Here is a 19,279-nt window from a genome sequence, read left to right on the forward strand (position 1 = left end):
GGTAATTTATTTCAGTAATTAAATTCAAAAAGTGCAACTCATATATTTTATATAGATGCGTTACACACAGAGTGATATATTTCAAGCATTTCTTTCTTTTAATTTTGATGATTATGGCTTACAGCGAGTGACACCCCGAAATTCTGTATCTCAGAAAATTAGAATATTACATAAGACCAATAAAAAAGGATTTTTATTACAGAAATGTTGTCTTAGTGAGAAGTCTGTCCATGTACAGTATAGGATGCACTCAATACTTGGTCGGGGCTCCTTTTGCATGAATTACTGCATCAATGCGGCGTGGCATGGAGGCGATCAGCCTGTGGCACTGCTGAGGTGTTATGGAAGCTCAGGTTTCTTTGATAGTGGCCTTCAGCTTGTCTGCATTGTTGGGTCTGGTGTTTCTTATCTTCCTCTTGACAATGCCCCACAGATTCTCTATGGGGTTTATTGCAAAATTCACTTTCATCTGAAATGAGAACTTTGGACCACTGAGCAACAGTCCAGTCCTTTTTCTCCTTAGCCCAGGTAAGATGCTTTTGACGTTGTCTCTGATTCAGGATTGCATGACACAAGGAATGGGACAGTTGTAGCCCATGTTCTGGATACGTCTATGTGTGGTGGCTCTTGAAGCACTGACCCCAGCCATACTCCTTGTGAATCTCCCCCAAATTCCTGAATGGCCTTTGTTTTACAATCCTCTCAAGACTGTGGTTATCCCTGCTGCTTGTGCATCTTTTTTCTACCACACTTTTTCCTTCTACTCAACTTTCCATTAATATGCTTGGATACGGCACTCTGTGAACAGCCAGCTTCTTTAGCAATGACCTTTTGTGACTTACCCTCCTTATAGAGGGTGTCAGTGACTGTCTTCTGGACAACTGTCAAGTCAACAGTCTTCCCCATGATTATGTAACCTACTGAACCAGACTGGGAGACCATGTAAAGGCTCAGGAAACCTTTACAGGAGTTTTGAGTTAATTAGCTGATTAGAGTGTGACTCTGAGTCAGTGAGTGAGTCTACAATATTCAACTTTTTCACAATATTCTAATTTTCTGAGATTCTGAATTTTGGGGTGTCACTAGCTATAAGCCATCAAAATAAAAGAAAGAAATGTTTGAAATATATCACTCTGTGTGTAACGCATCTATATAAAATATGAGTTTTACTTTTTGAATTAGATTCCTGAAATAAAATAACTTTTTGATGGTATTCTAATTTTTTTTAGATGCACCTGGATGTCTGCAGTCTCTGACCATCTCCTGTACTATGTCTGCAGTCTCTGACCATCTCCTGTAGTATGTCTGCAGTCTCTGACCGTCTCCTGTAGTATGTCTGCAGTCTCTGACCATCTCCTGTAGTAGTATGTCTGCAGTCTCTGACCCTCTCCTGTAGTATGTCTGCAGTCTCTGGCCATCTCCTGTAGTATGTCTGCAGTCTCTGACCATCTCCCGTAGTATGTCTGCAGTCTCTCACCATCTCCCGTAGTAGTATGTCTGCAGTCTCTGACCATCTCCTGTAGTATGTCTGCAGTCTCTGACCATCTCCTGTAGTATGTCTGCAGTCTCTGGCCATCTCCTGTAGTATGTCTGCAGTCTCTGGCCATCTCCTGTAGTATGTCTGCAGTCTTTGACCATCTCCTGTAGTATGTCTGCAGTCTCTGACCCTCTCCAGTAGTATGTCTGCAGTCTCTGGCCATCTCCTGTAGTATGTCTGCAGTCTCTGGCCATCTCCTGTAGTATGTCTGCAGTCTCTGACCATCTCCTGTAGTATGTCTGCAGTCTCTGACCATCTCCTGTACTATGTCTGCAGTCTCTGACCATCTCCTGTACTATGTCTGCAGTCTCTAACCATCTCCTGTATCATGCCCATAGTCTTTGATTATATTCTGTTGTGTATCTGCTGAATTTTATGCGTGGCCTTTGGGGAAGAGCCGCACTTGAGGCCCCCCAACAAGAAAGTTGACCACCACTGATCTATGGTATGCCTTTTTTCTATAGATACATCATGAGGCCACCATCATTAACCTGCTGGAAACAATCTTCTATCACAAGGTGAGTGATGGTCACACACTCAGACCCAAAGACGTCAGTGTAAATGAAAACTCCGGAGGCCAGGCATTAAAGCGGAACTAAACTTATCAATTTAACTGTTTGCCAAAACAGTTACATTCAAGGCATGTCACAGTTGCTTGTGCTCTTAACCAATCTGTCATGCCATCAAATGGCTGTTGTCATAACTGATTACATGTGCAGCACCATGGTAACCGCAGATCAAACAGAGGCTACGATGGCTGGTCCCTTAGCTGTAAATATGCAATGTGCAATATGCACATAAGCATAGTCCATACAGAACATCAACCCCTCAATACATGATAGTATTTGAAACATCACTACTAATTTCCAACACTAAAGCTATGGCACCAAATCTATAATTGTCTCAATTTGGTCCATAAAGTGTTGATGGAAATATTGCATCACATAATGCCCAAAGTGTTTCGCCCAAGAAGGGCTTTCTCAGGGTCACAGGGGATTATTTTGTTCTGTAGAATGAAAACCATGCAATATGAATTATATAGATGTGTTCTGTGTCACGCAAGTCCAAAACGCGTTGGGAATTATCTGTTGCAATATTTACTTCAACACTTTATAGATTTGGTGACAGTAGATAGTAGTGATGTTCTAAGTATGGAACTATGCTTATGTCAATTTTGCTTTTAAATCAAGAGGGTGACAACCCCGATGTGTTTTATTATTTCTTTGGAACAAACATAAAGATTTATTTTTACATTTTTTGTGTTGCTTTTCTGAGAGACCGCCCACCTCCCAGGCTGGTTTCAGGAATGTTTCCTCAGTTGTGTTTTTGGTTTTCCTGGTGATATGAGAAGATCTGAGCTGATTCCTTAAATGTGTCCGTATTGTGTGACAGGAAGTGTGCGAATCTGCAGAGGATCTGGCCCTGGATCTGATCGATTACTGCCACCGCAAACTCACTATGCTGGTATCAAAGGGTTCCTCTGGAGAGTTACCGAGCCGGGACAGGATGATGGCGAACGTGTCCAGTGATGTCTCTTCACTAGAGGTAGGTAATAACAAGGTCCATTGATGACCTCTGACCTTCCCTTTCAGTCTTGCACAGTTGTACTGGCTTCTCTCCTGGACTGAAATGGCTTCCTCTGATTTCACTGCACACTGTGAGCTTCTCACAATGTTCATTAGAAGCTGCATCAAGTCAGAGCCCACCTCATTTCCTAGCTGGAGGATGTCCTGCATCATCTAGTGCAGGGGTGTCAAACTCAATTTTATCATGGGCCACATCAGCATTATGGTTGCCCTCAAAGGGCCCATTATATCTGTAAGATTAGATGTCCAGACCCCCCCTCACACCCTTACATGAGATCTCAGGAGCCCCCCACCATCAGAAGTCAAGAGTCACCCACCCTCCCTTACATCACAATGCACCCCCTACCTTGTGCTGCTGGCAGGAAGAAAAGTGCACGGTTTGGAGGAGAACCAGGGGGGGCTGGAGTCAGCTTCCAGGGGCAAGGTGGTGTTGCGGCTGCACAGAGAGGTTCAGGATCTGTAGGAGGAGTTCTGCCCCCCTCTCTGCTGCAGACTGGTGAGAAGGGGGGGGGCAGAGACGGGGGGGGGGGGGGTCACATGAAAAGGCCTAGGGGGACACATTCGGGCCGCGGGCCTTGTGTTTGACACCTGTGATCTAGTGCTTCCTCCTCCAGCCTGGCCATCCCTGGCCCATCCCTTTCATTCATTGGATATCAGTTCTTTCAATCATGGAGGCTCAGCATCACATGTGGGTGTTACCTATGCAAAAAAAAGCCTGCCTGGGAACACCTACTCTTCCAGATTGACACCAACCCATCAAGGCATTATGATATTTGCATAACTCCTCCCACTGCTTGCATCAGGGCTGAGGGTTCTGGAGATGATTACTGAGGCAGGGTGCTGTGATGTTTCAGGAGGTTATGTACAGACCCCCGCTGGCTCCTCCCATCAGCCATGATCCGCCTGCATTTCATAGAGAAGCACAAAGATCCAGTGATGACATCATTGGGACTAATATAAGGTAATACCTTGTTTTAGTCCCAGAAATATAATATTAGGGAACCAGGGTAGGCAAGATGTAAGCAGATTAAGCGATTGCCCCCCGCCCACAGTACATTTAATGCGGGCTGGCGGCACAGCCAAGATAGGAAACGCATCCATACATCCCCTAGCACACCACCCCAAGTGCGGTGGCCACAGGGGGTCACGGCGTTCCGTGCCCGGCCACTGTGAGCAGTCATGCTATCATGTGATCGCTTTGGCCAATCATAGCCATCACATGATATTATGTAAGCAAACTGTCAAACTTTCATTCATGAACAGCTTGCTTACTATTGTGATACTGTGATTGGCCAACAGCTAACACATGGTACCTAGCACCCTGTACCACGTGATTGCTGCAGCCAATCACAGCATGTCAACAGTAAGCAATCTTTCATGAATTTAAAGCCATTCATGACAATTAACTATTGCTTATAACCGTGATCATCACTGTTATAAGCAATATGCCTGCATCGCATGGAGAAGCGCAGAGACCCAGTGATAACATCACTGGATCTAAAATAAGACAAAGGTGTGTAATGAAAGTAAAAAAAAAGTTTTTAAAAATGTCATTAACATGTTGATGAGAGGAGAGGGAGGAAATGAGGAAGGTAAAATATAAGCCGATTAAACTTCAGCTTTATATACCGAGCCATTTCCCTGCATGAAAATAGTCTTCCATCTGTTCCAGGAACTGAAGCAACAATCTGAGGCTCTGGAGTTTGACATCGCCCTGAAGTGTCTGTCCGTCCTGCGTTACATCACTGACCACACAGACAGGTGAGGAGGGAGGTGGTGCAGTGTCTGGTCATAGGAAAAGACAATCCAGGAGAGATATATGAGATTCTTTGTCTATTCACAGTCTGTCGCTTAGTGTGACCACACGGCTACTGAACACCCACAACCTGCCCTGCGTCCTGGTGGAGCTACTGCAGCATTGTCCGTGGAGTCGGCGAGATAAAGGTACTGGTATCATGGGGGGGGGGGGGGGGGCTGTATTAGCACACTGCACTCAGGGCTGGCACTGCTGCTTGGGGGGCGCAGCCACAGCCACTGACTTCCCCTCTAGCCTGGCCGGGGAACACGAGGGGCTGAAGAATGTCCGGCGGGCACAGCTGGGGAGGCAGGGAACAGTGGGAAGGGGATCATGGGGATCCAGACGAGGCGGGCACAGCTGGGGAGGCAGGAAACAGTGGGGAGGGGATCACGGAGATCTGTATGAGGCGGGCGCAGCTGAGGAGGCAGAGGAGGACAGTGGGACGGGATCATGGGGATTCGGACGAGGCGGGCACAGCTGAGGAGGCAGAGGAGGACAGCGGGAGGGCATCATGGGGATCTGGACGAGGCGAGCACAGCTGAGGAGGGAGAGGAGGACAGTGGGAGGGGATCATGGGGATGGTGGGGAGGGCTTCCGGATGAGGTGGGCACAGCGAAGGAGGCAGAGGAGGACAGTGGGGAGGGTTCCCGGATGAGGTGGGCACAGCTGAGGAGGCAGAGGAGGACAGTGGGGAGGGTTTCCAGATGAGGTGATTACAGCTGAGGAGGCAGAGTAGGACAGTGGGGAGGGTTCCTGGATGAGGTGGGCACAGCTGAGGAGACAGAGGAGGACAGTCGGTGGGGGGGGGGGGGTTTCCGGACGAGGAGGGCACAGCTGAGGAGGCAGAGGAGAACAGTGGGGAGGGTTTCTGGACGAGGCGGGCACAGCTGAGGAGGCAGAGGAGGACAGTGGGGAGGGTTCCCGGATGAGGTGGGTACAGCTGAGGAGGCAGAGGAGGACAGTGGGGAGGGTTCCCGGATGAAGTGGGCACAGCTGAGGAGGGGGGGGGGCACACTGGGGAGGGCTCCCGGACGAGGTGGTCGCAGAGGAGGACAATGGGGAGGGTTCCTGGATGAGGTGGGCACAGCTGAGGAGGCAGAGGAGGACAGTGGGGAGGGTTCCCAGATGAGGTGGGCACAGCTGAGGAGACAGAGGAGGACAGTGGGGAGGGTTCCCGGATGAGGTGGGCACAGCTGAGGAGGACAGTTGGTGGGGGGGGGGGTTTACGGATGAGGAGGGAACAGCTGAGGAGGCAGAGGAGAACAGTGGGGAGGGTTTCTGGATGAGGTGGGCACAGCTGAGGAGGCAGAGGAGGACAGTGGGGAGGGTTTCCGGATTAGGTGGGCACAGCTGAGGAGGCAGAGGAGGACAGTGGGGAGGGTTTCCGGATGAGGTGGGCACAGCTGAGGAGGCAGAGGAGGACAGTGGGGAGGGTTTCCGGATGAGGTGGGCACAGCTGAGGAGTAGAGGAGGACAGTGGGGAGGGTTTCCGGACTAGGTGGGCACAGCTGAGGAGTAGAGGAGGACAGTGGGGAGGGTTTCCGGACTAGGTGGGCACAGCTGAGGAGTAGAGGAGAACAGTGGGGAGGGTTCCCGGACTAGGTGGGCACAGCTGAGGAGTAGAGGAGGACAGTGGGGAGGGTTTCCGGATGAGGTGGGCACAGCTGAGGAGTAGAGGAGGACAGTGGGGAGGGTTCCCGGACTAGGTGGGCACAGCTGAGGAGTAGAGGAGGACAGTGGGGAGGGTTTCCGGATGAGGTGGGCACAGCTGAGGAGTAGAGGAGGACAGTGGGGAGGGTTCCCGGACTAGGTGGGCACAGCTGAGGAGTAGAGGAGGACAGTGGGGAGGGTTCCCGGACTAGGTGGGCACAGCTGAGGAGTAGAGGAGGACAGTGGGGAGGGTTTCCGGATGAGGTGGGCACAGCTGAGGAGTAGAGGAGGACAGTGGGGAGGGTTCCCGGACTAGGTGGGCACAGCTGAGGAGGCAGAGGAGGACAGTGGGGAGGGTTCCCGGATGAGGTGGGTACAGCTGAGGAGGCAGAGGAGGACAGTGGGGAGGGTTCCCGGATGAAGTGGGCACAGCTGAGGAGGGGGGGGGCACACTGGGGAGGGCTCCCGGACGAGGTGGTCGCAGAGGAGGACAATGGGGAGGGTTCCTGGATGAGGTGGGCACAGCTGAGGAGGCAGAGGAGGACAGTGGGGAGGGTTCCCAGATGAGGTGGGCACAGCTGAGGAGACAGAGGAGGACAGTGGGGAGGGTTCCCGGATGAGGTGGGCACAGCTGAGGAGGACAGTTGGTGGGGGGGGGGGTTTACGGATGAGGAGGGAACAGCTGAGGAGGCAGAGGAGAACAGTGGGGAGGGTTTCTGGATGAGGTGGGCACAGCTGAGGAGGCAGAGGAGGACAGTGGGGAGGGTTCCCGGATGAGGTGGGCACAGCTGAGGAGACAGAGGAGGACAGTGGGGAGGGTTCCCGGATGAGGTGGGCACAGCTGAGGAGGACAGTCGGTGGGGGTTTCCGGATGAGGTGGGCACAGCTGAGGAGGCAGAGGAGGACAGTGGGGAGGGTTTCCGGATTAGGTGGGCACAGCTGAGGAGGCAGAGGAGGACAGTGGGGAGGGTTTCCGGATGAGGTGGGCACAGCTGAGGAGGCAGAGGAGGACAGTGGGGAGGGTTTCCGGATGAGGTGGGCACAGCTGAGGAGTAGAGGAGGACAGTGGGGAGGGTTTCCGGACTAGGTGGGCACAGCTGAGGAGTAGAGGAGGACAGTGGGGAGGGTTTCCGGACTAGGTGGGCACAGCTGAGGAGTAGAGGAGAACAGTGGGGAGGGTTCCCGGACTAGGTGGGCACAGCTGAGGAGTAGAGGAGGACAGTGGGGAGGGTTCCCGGACTAGGTGGGCACAGCTGAGGAGTAGAGGAGGACAGTGGGGAGGGTTCCCGGACTAGGTGGGCACAGCTGAGGAGTAGAGGAGGACAGTGGGGAGGGTTCCCGGACTAGGTGGGCACAGCTGAGGAGTAGAGGAGGACAGTGGGGAGGGTTCCCGGACTAGGTGGGCAGAGCTGAGGAGTAGAGGAGGACAGTGGGGAGGGTTTCTGGATGAGGTGGGCACAGCTAAGGAGGCAGATTTTTCATTTTTAAAGGTTGCCTTGACTGAAAAGAGGTTGAAAAACTGCTCTATAGTGTGTAATCGTCTCAGTCCAGAGAACTAAATGTAATTTCTCTCTAATGCTTCATTCTTCTGCTGTCAGCATGAGTCACTTTTGACAAATTTTCCTGACACCAAGAAAATAATTGTCACAGGGGAGGGACCTCCTGCACACAGCCTGTGATTGACAGCCTCAGCTCTGTTCCTGTGTGCTGTTTGAAAGGGGGGGGGGGGGTTGTTCCTTACCTCCAATCAGTTGTCAGAACTCTCCTCACTGAGCTCTGCAGAAGCTATCCATCGCGTTTTTCTGAACTTTCAGACAAGTTTTAAAATTCAGCAATTTTAAAGGCTCTAGAGAAGAGAAAGCTGCAGATAAACAAGTACAACTTAAGTAGGAGGATTAGTGTCATCTCTGTGTATCACCTGAGGTATGTCCCTTCACTGGGTGTATGGAAGAGTTTACAAATTTAAGCCCTCCTTCACATCTGGCTGATTTGACATGTCAAATCGGAGCCAATTGACGGCAACGACACTGCTAGAATCGGAGCGACGTCGACTTTGCGGCGATGCACTGATTTCTACACTACTTTTGGCGACTTCGGGGGCGATTTCAATAGATATCTGTTCAGGAACCTGCATAGATGTCTCTTAAATCACCCCCGAAGTTGCACTGAAATGCCGGTTTGAAATCCTGCAAGTTCAACTGATCCCGCACGACTTTCACACCCGCATTCAGTGCAATCCTGGGCTTAATCAAGCGCACAGGCAATGCAAAATAAAAAAAAATGGCCAACATTTTTTTAAAAATCGGTGTGGCGTTCCCCCCCCCCCCCCCTCTCCTTGAACCCTACAAAGCCACAAGCCCTCAACATGGAGGGGTTGATGGGGGACAAGGGCCTCTTCCCCGCAACCCTAGGCTGTGGTTGTGGGGATCCGTGGGCTGGGGGCTTAGCAGAATCTGAAAGCACCCTATAACAAGAGGGCCCTCAAATCCTGCCCCCCCCATGTGAATGTGTATGGGGTACATGGTACCCCTACTCGTTCACCAAAAAAGTGTCAAAAAGAAATAAAAACACACAGTTTTTTAAAATGCCTTTATTAAAAAATAAAAAAACAATGTCCCCCGATGCAGATCCATCGTCAATCACGGTGACCCCCACACCGCCAGCCACAAAAAAAAAAAAGCTCCGCCCGCGACGAAGGATAACCTATTGATTCAATCCAAATTCATAGTGAAGAACAGCTGGTTCTATTCTATTTAAAATTTGAATTTCGGAAGACCGCTATATTCATTCTATTTTATTTATTTATTTTTTTACTCATTCAATTTTTTTCTTTTATATTCTTTTATTTTCTATTATGTTTTGTTCTATTTTATTCTATTCTTTTCAAATTTTGGAAGACTATATGCGTTCTATTTTATTCTATTCTATATTCTATTTTTTTTCTATTCTATTCTTTTCTTTTTTGTTGTAGTCTGTATTGTTTTATTCTGTTCTATTCGAAATTTGAATTTCGGAAGACGACTATATTCTTTTTATTGCATTCTTTTTTAGTCTATTCGATATCCGAATTTCGAAATTTGAAAGACTTTTATATTCTTTCTATTTTATTTTATTCTATTCTGTTTGAAATTTTAAGTTTTTCTTAATTTTGAATGGCTATATTTTTCCTATTTTGTTCTATTCTATTTGATATTTGAATCTCAAAACTGGAATTTTTTTTAAGATGGCTCTATTCTTTCTTTTTTTTTTTTTTTTTTAATTTTTATATCTTTATTAAAGGTACTATATATATATATATATATATATATATATATATATATATATATATATATATATATATATATACCTGATATGTGTGTGTGTGTGTGTGTATATATATATATATATATATATATATATATATATATATATTCACACGTCTCATTTTTCACAAAAATCTATTAATATAGACATTCAAATCAAACAATATACACAGAAAATATCCTCTCCCTTTCTTCTCAAATAAACATTATAGTATAATTTCTGTTTCCCAGTCTGGGGATAATGAATACCTTTTCACCTTCACCCACATTTTCCATTTACCTCATATAAACTCACAAAACAAACAAAAAAAGGCTCTATTTTATTCTATTCTATTTTGTCCTATACTATTCTTTTATTTTATAATCTATTCTTTTTTTTCTATTCCATTATTCTATTCTATTTTGTTTTATTCTATTCTTTTCTAAAAATTTAATTTCGGAAGACAGCTATAATCGAATATACAGTCTTTGAAGGAACTCCCAAATAGTCAGCTTTTTTCCAATTCAATTCAAATTTGCATAATTCGTTATTTTGGATTTGTTTAAGTTCATTACTATTGTAATTTGGAAATTTGGATGCATCCGAATCCCAGAACAATGAAAGTTTTGGTCGAATTTCGATTTGGAATAAAACAAACTGCATGTCTATGAATCCCATATTTTCTTCTCCCTCCATCCCGCAGGTCAGCTGCAGAAGTACGAAAACGGCCGCTGGTTGTCTGTGCCAGCCGAGGACCAGCAGAAGATGACCAAACTGGACGGTCAGGTGTGGATCGCTCTGTACAATCTTCTTCTGAGGCCAGAATGCCAGCAAAAGTACAACTTCAATAACTTCACCAAAGGACAACTGCTGAAGGTAGCGCCCATTACAGGGGTCATAGTACAGGGCCAGGCCCTCTAGTGGGAGATGCCAGTAATAGGTGGAGTCTGGCGGGTTCAGCCACCAGATGGTTTCTTTTGCTCTTTGGGGCCACCATCTTCGAGATCTCTTCGATCTCTTCCCTTCTCTCTTCTCCCCCACCATGGTGTTTGTTTGTTCCACTCCTTCTATTACATTCTTCACAATATTAACCACTTCCGGACCGGAAGGATTTTCCCCCTTAATGACCAGGCCATATTTTGCGATTCGGCACTGCGTTACTTTAATGGACAATTGTGTGGTCGTGCGACGCTGCACCCAAATAAAATTGATGTCCTTTTTTCCACACAAATAGAGATTTATTTTGGTGGTATTTGATCACCTGTGCGATTTTTTTTTTTTTTAATTTTTTTCGCTATAAACAAAAAAAGAGCAACAATTCTGAAAAAAAGACAATATTTTTCACTTTCTGCTATATAACATTCTCAAAAAAAAATGTAAAAATCAAAATTTTTTTTAACATTTTAGGCCAATTTGTTTTCTGCTACATATTTTTAGTAAAAAAAAATCGCAATAAGTGTATTTTGATTGGTTCGCGCAAAAGTTACTAACTATGGGAAAGATTTAGGTCATTTTTATTTTTTTACTAGTAATGGCGGCGATCTGCGATTTTTAGCGGGACTGCGACATTGCGGCGGACAGATCGGACCCCTAACTGACATTTTTGACACTTTTGGGGGGACCAGTGACATTACTACAGTAATCAGTGCTAAAAATATGTACTGTTACTGTAATAATGACACTAGCTGGGAAGGGGTTAACATTGTGGGTGATCAAGGGGTTAAATGTGAGCCTAGGGGAGTGTTTCTAACTGTGGGGGGGTGTGGTTTGTGAAATGATCATAGAGACATGTGATCCTATATAGAAGGATTACAGACGCTCTGTGATCATTCCAAGGAGAAGAACGGTTGGCTGTGTTTACAACATCCGACCATCCTTCTCTCTCATTGGGGGGGCGATCGCGGATGCCCGCTGCATCAGAGTCCCCGCTGCCGTGTGGGGGCGGGAGCGTGCCGCCGGCGGTGCACGTTCGCCCCCTAGCTGCCTGCGCGCAACTGACATAGGGCTACGTTGGTTCTCGCAGGAGGGACGCCCTTTTGCAGTAAAAAGGCGTCGGGCGATCCAGAAGCGGTTAAATAAATAAAAATGCAGCAGGGAACCCCTCATAATGGGCACAGCGGGTGTACAGACCCAGGAACTCAGCACAGGGATGGTGGGAACCCCTCATAATGGGCACAGCAGGTGTACAGACCCAGGAACTCAGCACAGGGATGGTGGGAACCCCTCATAATGGGCACAGCAGGTGTACAGACCCAGGAACTCAGCACATGGATGGTGAGAACCCCTCATAATGGGCACAGTGGGTGTACAGACCCAGGAACTCAGCACATGGATGGTGGGAACCTCTCATAATGGGCACAGCAAGGGTACAGACCCAAGAACTCAGCACATGGATGGTGAGAACCCCTCATAATGGGCACAGTGGGTGTACAGACCTGGGAACTCAGCACAGGGATGGTGAGAATCCCTCATAATGGGTACAGCAGGTGTACAGACCTGGGAACTCAGCACAGGGATGGTGAGAACCCCTCATAATGGGCACAGCAGGTGTACAGACCCGGGAACTCAGCACAGGGATGGTGGGAATCCCTCATAATGGGCACAGCGGGTGTACAGACCCAGGAACTCAGCACAGGGATGGTGGGAACCCCTCATAATGGGCACAGCAGGTGTACAGACCCAGGAACTCAGCACATGGATGGTGAGAACCCCTCATAATGGGCACAGCGGGTGTACAGACCTGGGAACTCAGCACAGGGATGGTGAAAACCTCTCATAATGGGCACAGCAGGTGTACAGACCCGGGAACTCAGCACAGGGATGGTGGGAACCTCTCATAATGGGCACAGCGGGGGTACAGACCCAGGAACTCAGCACAGGGATGGTGAGAACCCCTCATAATGGGCACAGCAGCTGTACAGACTCGGGAACTCAGCACAGGGATGGTGAAAACCCCTCATAATGGGTACAGCAGGTGTACAGACCCGGGAACTCAGCACAGGGATGGTGGGAACCCCTCATAATGGGCACAGCAGGTGTACAGACCCGGGAACTCAGCACAGGGATGGTGGGAACCCCTCATAATGGGCACAGCAGGTGTACAGACCCAGGAACTCAGCACAGGGATGGTTGGAACCCCTCATAATGGGCACAGCAGGTGTACAGACCGGGGGAACTCAGCACAGGGATGGTTGGAACCCCTCATAAATGGGTGCAGTAGGTGCGCATAACCAGGAATTTTGGGATCCCTCAAACATGACTTCTCAATAGATGTAAGAACCTGAAATATCAGTATGGGGTAAACTGTTCTTTAAGAAAGACTTCTAAATATAACCAAGCTTTTTAATCGTCTCCTGTGAGTTTCTGCACCACCCATCCCCCCACCATGCTTGTCTATGCTGCAGTTGATGAGATGATCATTACACATAAAAAGTGTTTATTTTGTCTTTTCAGCTTCGTTCTTTTCTTACGGAAGTCCTTGTTGACCAACTGCCAAACTTGTTGGATTTGCAGAGATTCCTCAGCGAGCTGTCTGTGAGTGAGCCGGCTCCACCCAAGAAGGAGCTGGTCCTGGAGCAGGTACGGGGGGGCCACCGGTGCTATTGGTGGGGGTAACGCTGTCAACAGACAGGCGCCCACCTTATATACAAGATCCTACCCGGGCAAAATAAATGTTATGACCAGATCTGTACACAACCACTGCAGTGGTTAAGCATAAGCATCATGGGAAATGTAGTTCCAAAACATCGGAGCCTCCGGTCACTGTGGGGATGTCAGGGAACGAGCGGAGGCGGGAGTGCTCGTGGGCGAGTGACGTACCCCTACGTCACTTTGCCCAGGAGGGGCTGACCGCCGGCGGTTGGCAAGTGGTTAAAGAAGCCTATCCGGCTACTAACTAATACACTGTTTCACTTTCTCCATCAGCTCATCATCCACAGCTATTACCTTTTGTATCAATTGACCCTCGCTTTTAGATTGTAAGCTCTAACGAGCAGGGCCCTCTGATTACTTTTGTACCAAATTGTATTGTAACTGTAATGTCTGCCTTCATTTTGTTAAGCGCTGCGCAAACTGTTGGCGCTATATAAATCCTGTATAATAATAATAATAATAATTCTGTTCTCTTTTACACTATTCTTTTCTATTCTGTTCTATGCTATTCTTTTCTTTTCTATTCTATTCTGTTTTATTCTATTATATTCTTTTTGAATTTCTAAAGATAGGTATATTATTTCTATTTAAATATTTTTTATTTTATTTATTATTATTATTTTACAGGATTTATGTAGCGCCAACAGTTTGCGCAGCGCTTTACAATATGAGGGAAGACATTACAGTTACAATACAATTCAAAACAGGAGGAACTAGAGGGCGTGGCTCGTTATATTCTAATCTTTTATTTGAGAAATGCCGCCTGTAAGGTGCTGCAAACTGATGAGACAAAAAACTGCTGAAAAAAATCTTGAGTGTCAATTTGGCGCCCCTCTCAAAGTCCTCCATGGGTCCAATGGACCCAGCGTGACCCATGGTAGGGCCGGCCCTGTCTAAAGGGCTATATGATATAATGGGGGACAGTAAAGCAAGGCAGAGGCGTAACTAGAACCTTCAGGGCCCCGGTGCAAGAAACCATGAAGGGCCCCCTGGGGCCCTTTACTCTCATTGCGGGGCCCTTTATTACGGTCCCGCAGCGGGACCCTTTCACAAGTTCTGCAGTGGGCCCCCTTCCTGCCATCTTGGGGACTACCGACGGTGGTGGAATGCCAGGGCCCTGTCGCAAGTGTGACCTTTGCGATCCTGGAAGTTCACCCACTGGTGTCAGTAGTTTTTTTTTTTGGTATTTTAATTGTATTATTTTTATCATTTTATTTAATTTTTTTACAATGTGACTGACTATGACTCTGTCCATTCAGAAAAGGAAGGAGCTGGTAAATTACATATTTACTGACCCCTTCCTGGTTCTCTATTGTGACACATCCCCTGCAGCAGCCGGCAGGAGAGGGAAGGGAGCATTCTGAAGGGGGGGGGCAGCACAGAAGGGGGAGGGGTGGACCAGGGGAGCACACAGGGGCCCAGAGACAGCAGAACACAAGTATACTGGATAGGAGAAGTGGCGGGGGGCAGCGTACAGAGGAACCAATCTCCTCCATTTTCCTCCTGCAGCTACAGAAGGAAAAAAGGAGGACATTGATTTCTCTACATGCTGCCCCCGCCGCCCCTCCTATTCAGGTGTACAGGGGAGCCACATGTAACCCCTGTAGTTACGCCCCTGAAGCAAGGTGCACCTACCAGAAGTACATCACATGATTATACAAGGCAATATCTTCTCTCCCTCCTCTTGTCTCAGGTGCCCGAGGTTTGGGATTCCATCATCAGAGAGAATTCTGGGAAATGGAAGGCCATAGCAAAGCACCAGGTGAAGCATGCATTCTCACCGAGCGAGGAAGACCTGCGGTATCAGGCACAGCGGTCAGTGCCACATACATCTCACACAGTGTAAATATTCCTCCTACCCATACCCGGCTCACCACAACCTTTCCTGTATCTGTAGGTGGGCGCAGACCTACAACATGGATGTGATGGAGACGCTGGTGCCGGACAAACCCAAGTGTGGGGAATGTGGGGCGGAGGCCAGCAAGCGCTGCTCCCGGTGCCAGAGCGAGTGGTACTGTGACAGGTGAGACCAGGGCTGGAAGAGGGGCCCCTGCTGACCTTTATAGGCTTCTGTAACTTTTAAGTGGACCTGTCTATAACACTACAAGTCTGTATTAATACCCCCCCCCCCCCCCCATGAACTATGCAGCAACACCTTTTATAATTAAAAAGACGTGCTTGAGCTCCAGTCAGTGACTTGGTCTAGATATAGATCAGGCATCACTAATTGACAGATCGCGGTCCAGATCCAGACCCGGCAACTGTCCCATCCGGACCGCCGCGGTTGTGCCATTTAGGAGATGCTATTCTCCCCCATCGTCCGCCATTGTCGTTATCACAGCAGAGCGGAGAGCGGGAGGCAGGACAATTCTGGACTGAGGGGGGGAGGCACAGCAGCACTAGACGGAGGGCAGGAGCTGTCTATGTTGACATTTTAAGTTTACCAGCCAGTGATTGGTTGCTAGGATGCAGGGTGGTCCTAGCAACCAACCTCCAGTTTATTATTATGAAAAGTTAACCCCGGCAGCTCCTGCTCCCGCCCTCCGTCCAATGCTGCTGTGCCTCTCTCCCTCAGTCCAGAATCTTCATGCCTCTCGCTTTATGCTGTGTAAGGTAAGAGACTAAGGAGAGTGAAGGGGGACAAAAGGCACTACGGCTGGGTGGGGGATGGGTGGGTGATGTGAAGGGGTGCAGTACTGTGGGGGTGAGGGGGGGCAGAGCATATTAATTTGGGAGTGATTTAAATAAGGGGCAGTGCTATGTGAAAGGGGGGGGGGTGATGTAAAGGGGAAGCAGTGTTGGGGGGGGGGTGATTTTAAGGGGGCAGAGCACATTACTTTGGGGGGTGATTTAAAGAGGGGCAGTGCTGTGTGTGGGGGGGGGGGTGATGTAAAAGGGGAGCAGTGTTGAGGGGGTGATGTGAATGGGCAGAGCACATTACTTTGGGGGGTGATTTAAAGAGGGGCAGTGATGTGTGTGTGGAGGGGGGGGTGATGTAAAAGGGAAGCAGTGTTGAGGGGGGTGATGTGAAGGGACAGAGCACGTTACTTGGGGGGTGATTTAAAGAGAAAGAGGGGCAGTGCTGTGTGTGGGGGGGTGATGTAAAAGGGGAGCAGTGCTGAGGGGGTGATGTGAACGGGCAGAGCACATTACTTTGGGGGGTGATTTAAAGAGGGGCAGTGCTGTGTGTGGGGGGGGGGTGATGTAAAAGGGGAGCAGTGCTGAGGGGGTGATGTGAACGGGCAGAGCACATTACTTTGGGGGGTGATTTAAAGAGGGGCAGTGATGTGTGTGTGGAGGGGGGGGTGATGTAAAAGGGAAGCAGTGTTGAGGGGGGTGATGTGAAGGGACAGAGCACGTTACTTGGGGGGTGATTTAAAGAGGGGCAGTGATGTGCGTGTGGAGGGGGGGGCTGATGTATAAGGGGAGCAGTGTTGAGGGGGGTGATGTGAAGGGGGCAGAGTACATTAGTTTGGGGGGGGGGTGATTTAAGGAGGGGCAGTGCTGTGTGTGTGTGTGTGGGGGGGGGGTTGATGTAAAAGGGGTTCAGTGCTAAGGGGGGTGATGTGAAGTGGAGCAGAGCTGTTTTGTGGTGATATGAAGGGAAGACAGTGCTGGGATGGGGGAGGGGGGAGGGGGGGAAGGGATTTAAAGGGGGAGCAGTGCTGTGGGGGAGAGATGTGAATAGGGGCAGTGTTGTGGGGTGAAGTTGATGTGAAGGACCTCCATGATTTGTAATTCACTACCCCTGGTTTAGATGATCAGTCTGCTGCAGGCAGGAGGAAGCATTTCCTCAGTCTCCCCTCCTCCAGAGATCAGATTGCAAAATTGTAACAAAGTGTGCAGATGCAGCAAGGGCTGATCAATGTAAGACATTTGTAAACACAACCAAGAACAGCACAGGCACCAGGATTTACATAATCTCTGAGCTGGCAGAAAGTAGCCGGTGACCCTGGATGATGCCTCAATAAAGATGGCGATGTCCTTCTGGAAAGAAAAGCAGAGGAAAGCATTGTCAGGGGGAATACTGTAATTATATTGACAGATAAAATACCTGGAGGTGTTAATGAACACATTACTGCGCATCCTGCACCTAACATTGTTTTTCAGTCACCTAATCCTTCCATTCATGATCTTCTCTCTCATGGTAGGCAGTGCCAGGTGAAGAATTGGCAGAAGCACAAGAAAGCCTGTGATCTGGTCAGCGAGTCTGCAAAGAAGATAAAGGAAGAAATTAAACCCCGGACATGACCAGCAGGAAGGGGCATTGGGGGGGTTTTATGACAATACGGTCAGCCAGTGTTAGAGCCACCAGCATGCAGTACTCCTATAAACCTGCAGGTGGTGCACAAGAGACAAGAGTGTAAATGCAGCTTTAGCTGCTGGCTTGCAGCCCTCCAGCTGCCAAATAACTACAAGTCCCTGCAAGACTGGTAGGCTATCTGAGATTTATAGACTCACAACAGCTGGAGGGCCTTAATTTATGTAATTCTCCCTTTATACCATGACTGAAGATTGCTGGCAGCGACAGAATCTCCAGTGATCTTCTGTATCATTTATTTATCACATTTCCAAACTCCTCCATGCACATCACATGTTGTTCTTCCTTCTTTCACCCCCCCCCCCCCCCAGATGTTAATATACTGTTTGGTGATTGCCAATAGTAACAATGTTTCTATGATTTTAAATATGTTTTTAGCTGGTTATTTTTCTGTTTTATTGTTGGTGATGATGTCATAGCTGGGTGCGGTTTCACCCATGGATGGGGTATTTATTGTTGGAGTTGTACCCTTGTTGTTAGCCTTAAGGAAGGTGTGCTGTGACCCACAAAAACCTAAGCCATAGAAACAATGTGTGTGTGCATGTGTATATATATATACATTTTTTAGGGATCGACCGATTATCGGCAACACCGATATATCGGGGGCCGATATGCACTTTCCCCGATATATCGGAATTGGCCCCGAAGGTTACCGATATTGCCGATATTTCGGGAAAGTGCTGTACCAGAGTGATGCCTGCAGCTAGAGGCATCACCCCGGTACCGGCGTCCATAGCCAACGGTTGGCTGTCTTGTAATGACAACCGATTCGGCTGAGAAGCCACTCGGCTGTCATTACAAGAAGCGGGAGGGGACGCCCCCCCCCCCTTCCCGTCGCCTTCCGCAGCTCGCCCGGGTGTCCCTTCCTACCGGGAGACCCGGGCATCTTACCTCTACTGCCGCCGAAGAGAAGACCCGATCAAAGTCGCGTTCGGCTCTGATCGGGTCTTCATGTAAAAAAAACGGAAGTGATGTCATGACCTCACTTCCAGGTACTCAGCGCCGAATTAAAAAAACTGACAGCATTCAAAACAGCCAAACTTGGCTTTTTGAATGCCTTTCAGTGCTGACGAGGGGTTTGGGGTCCTTTTAGACCCTCAGATCCCTCCACTAGGAGTAAGTTTGTAAAAACAAAAAATAAAAAATATTTTTTTTACATGTCCAAAAATATCGGATGCTATCCGATGACCAAAATTTCAGTATCGGCATTGAAAAAACGATATCGGTCGATCACTATATATATATATATATATATATATATATATATATATATATATATATATATATATAATATACACACAATATCCAATGGCTGCCACTGCACACAAATCAGGGATAAAAAATGGGCCCGGGTCCACAGCAGAGACTGCAGCGCAAATAAACCAAAAAAGAGCGCGGCACTCACGGGTCTTGAAAGGTGAACGCACAATGATGGTTTAATCGAAATTTCTACT

General features: G+C 48.2%; 1 protein-coding gene across 1 annotated transcript in view; it reads left to right on the forward strand.

The window, feature by feature from the left end:
- ZMYND10 (zinc finger MYND-type containing 10) overlaps nucleotides 1–18,006 on the forward strand; it is a 31,901-nt gene extending 13,895 nt beyond the window's left edge. Inside the window, exons 4-12 of the mRNA XM_082264937.1 lie at nucleotides 2,002–2,055; nucleotides 2,930–3,082; nucleotides 4,796–4,884; nucleotides 4,967–5,067; nucleotides 10,557–10,729; nucleotides 13,307–13,432; nucleotides 15,198–15,319; nucleotides 15,402–15,527; nucleotides 17,656–18,006. Of these exons, the coding sequence (XP_082121063.1) occupies nucleotides 2,002–2,055; nucleotides 2,930–3,082; nucleotides 4,796–4,884; nucleotides 4,967–5,067; nucleotides 10,557–10,729; nucleotides 13,307–13,432; nucleotides 15,198–15,319; nucleotides 15,402–15,527; nucleotides 17,656–17,755 (1,044 nt within the window). The 3' untranslated portion in view covers nucleotides 17,756–18,006. The remainder of the gene's footprint in view (nucleotides 1–2,001; nucleotides 2,056–2,929; nucleotides 3,083–4,795; nucleotides 4,885–4,966; nucleotides 5,068–10,556; nucleotides 10,730–13,306; nucleotides 13,433–15,197; nucleotides 15,320–15,401; nucleotides 15,528–17,655) is intronic.
- Nucleotides 18,007–19,279: the final 1,273 nt, after the last annotated feature.

This window comes from Pelophylax lessonae (assembly GCF_965119305.1).
Source record: "Pelophylax lessonae genome assembly, chromosome: 8".
Lineage (NCBI taxonomy): Eukaryota > Metazoa > Chordata > Amphibia > Anura > Ranidae > Pelophylax > Pelophylax lessonae.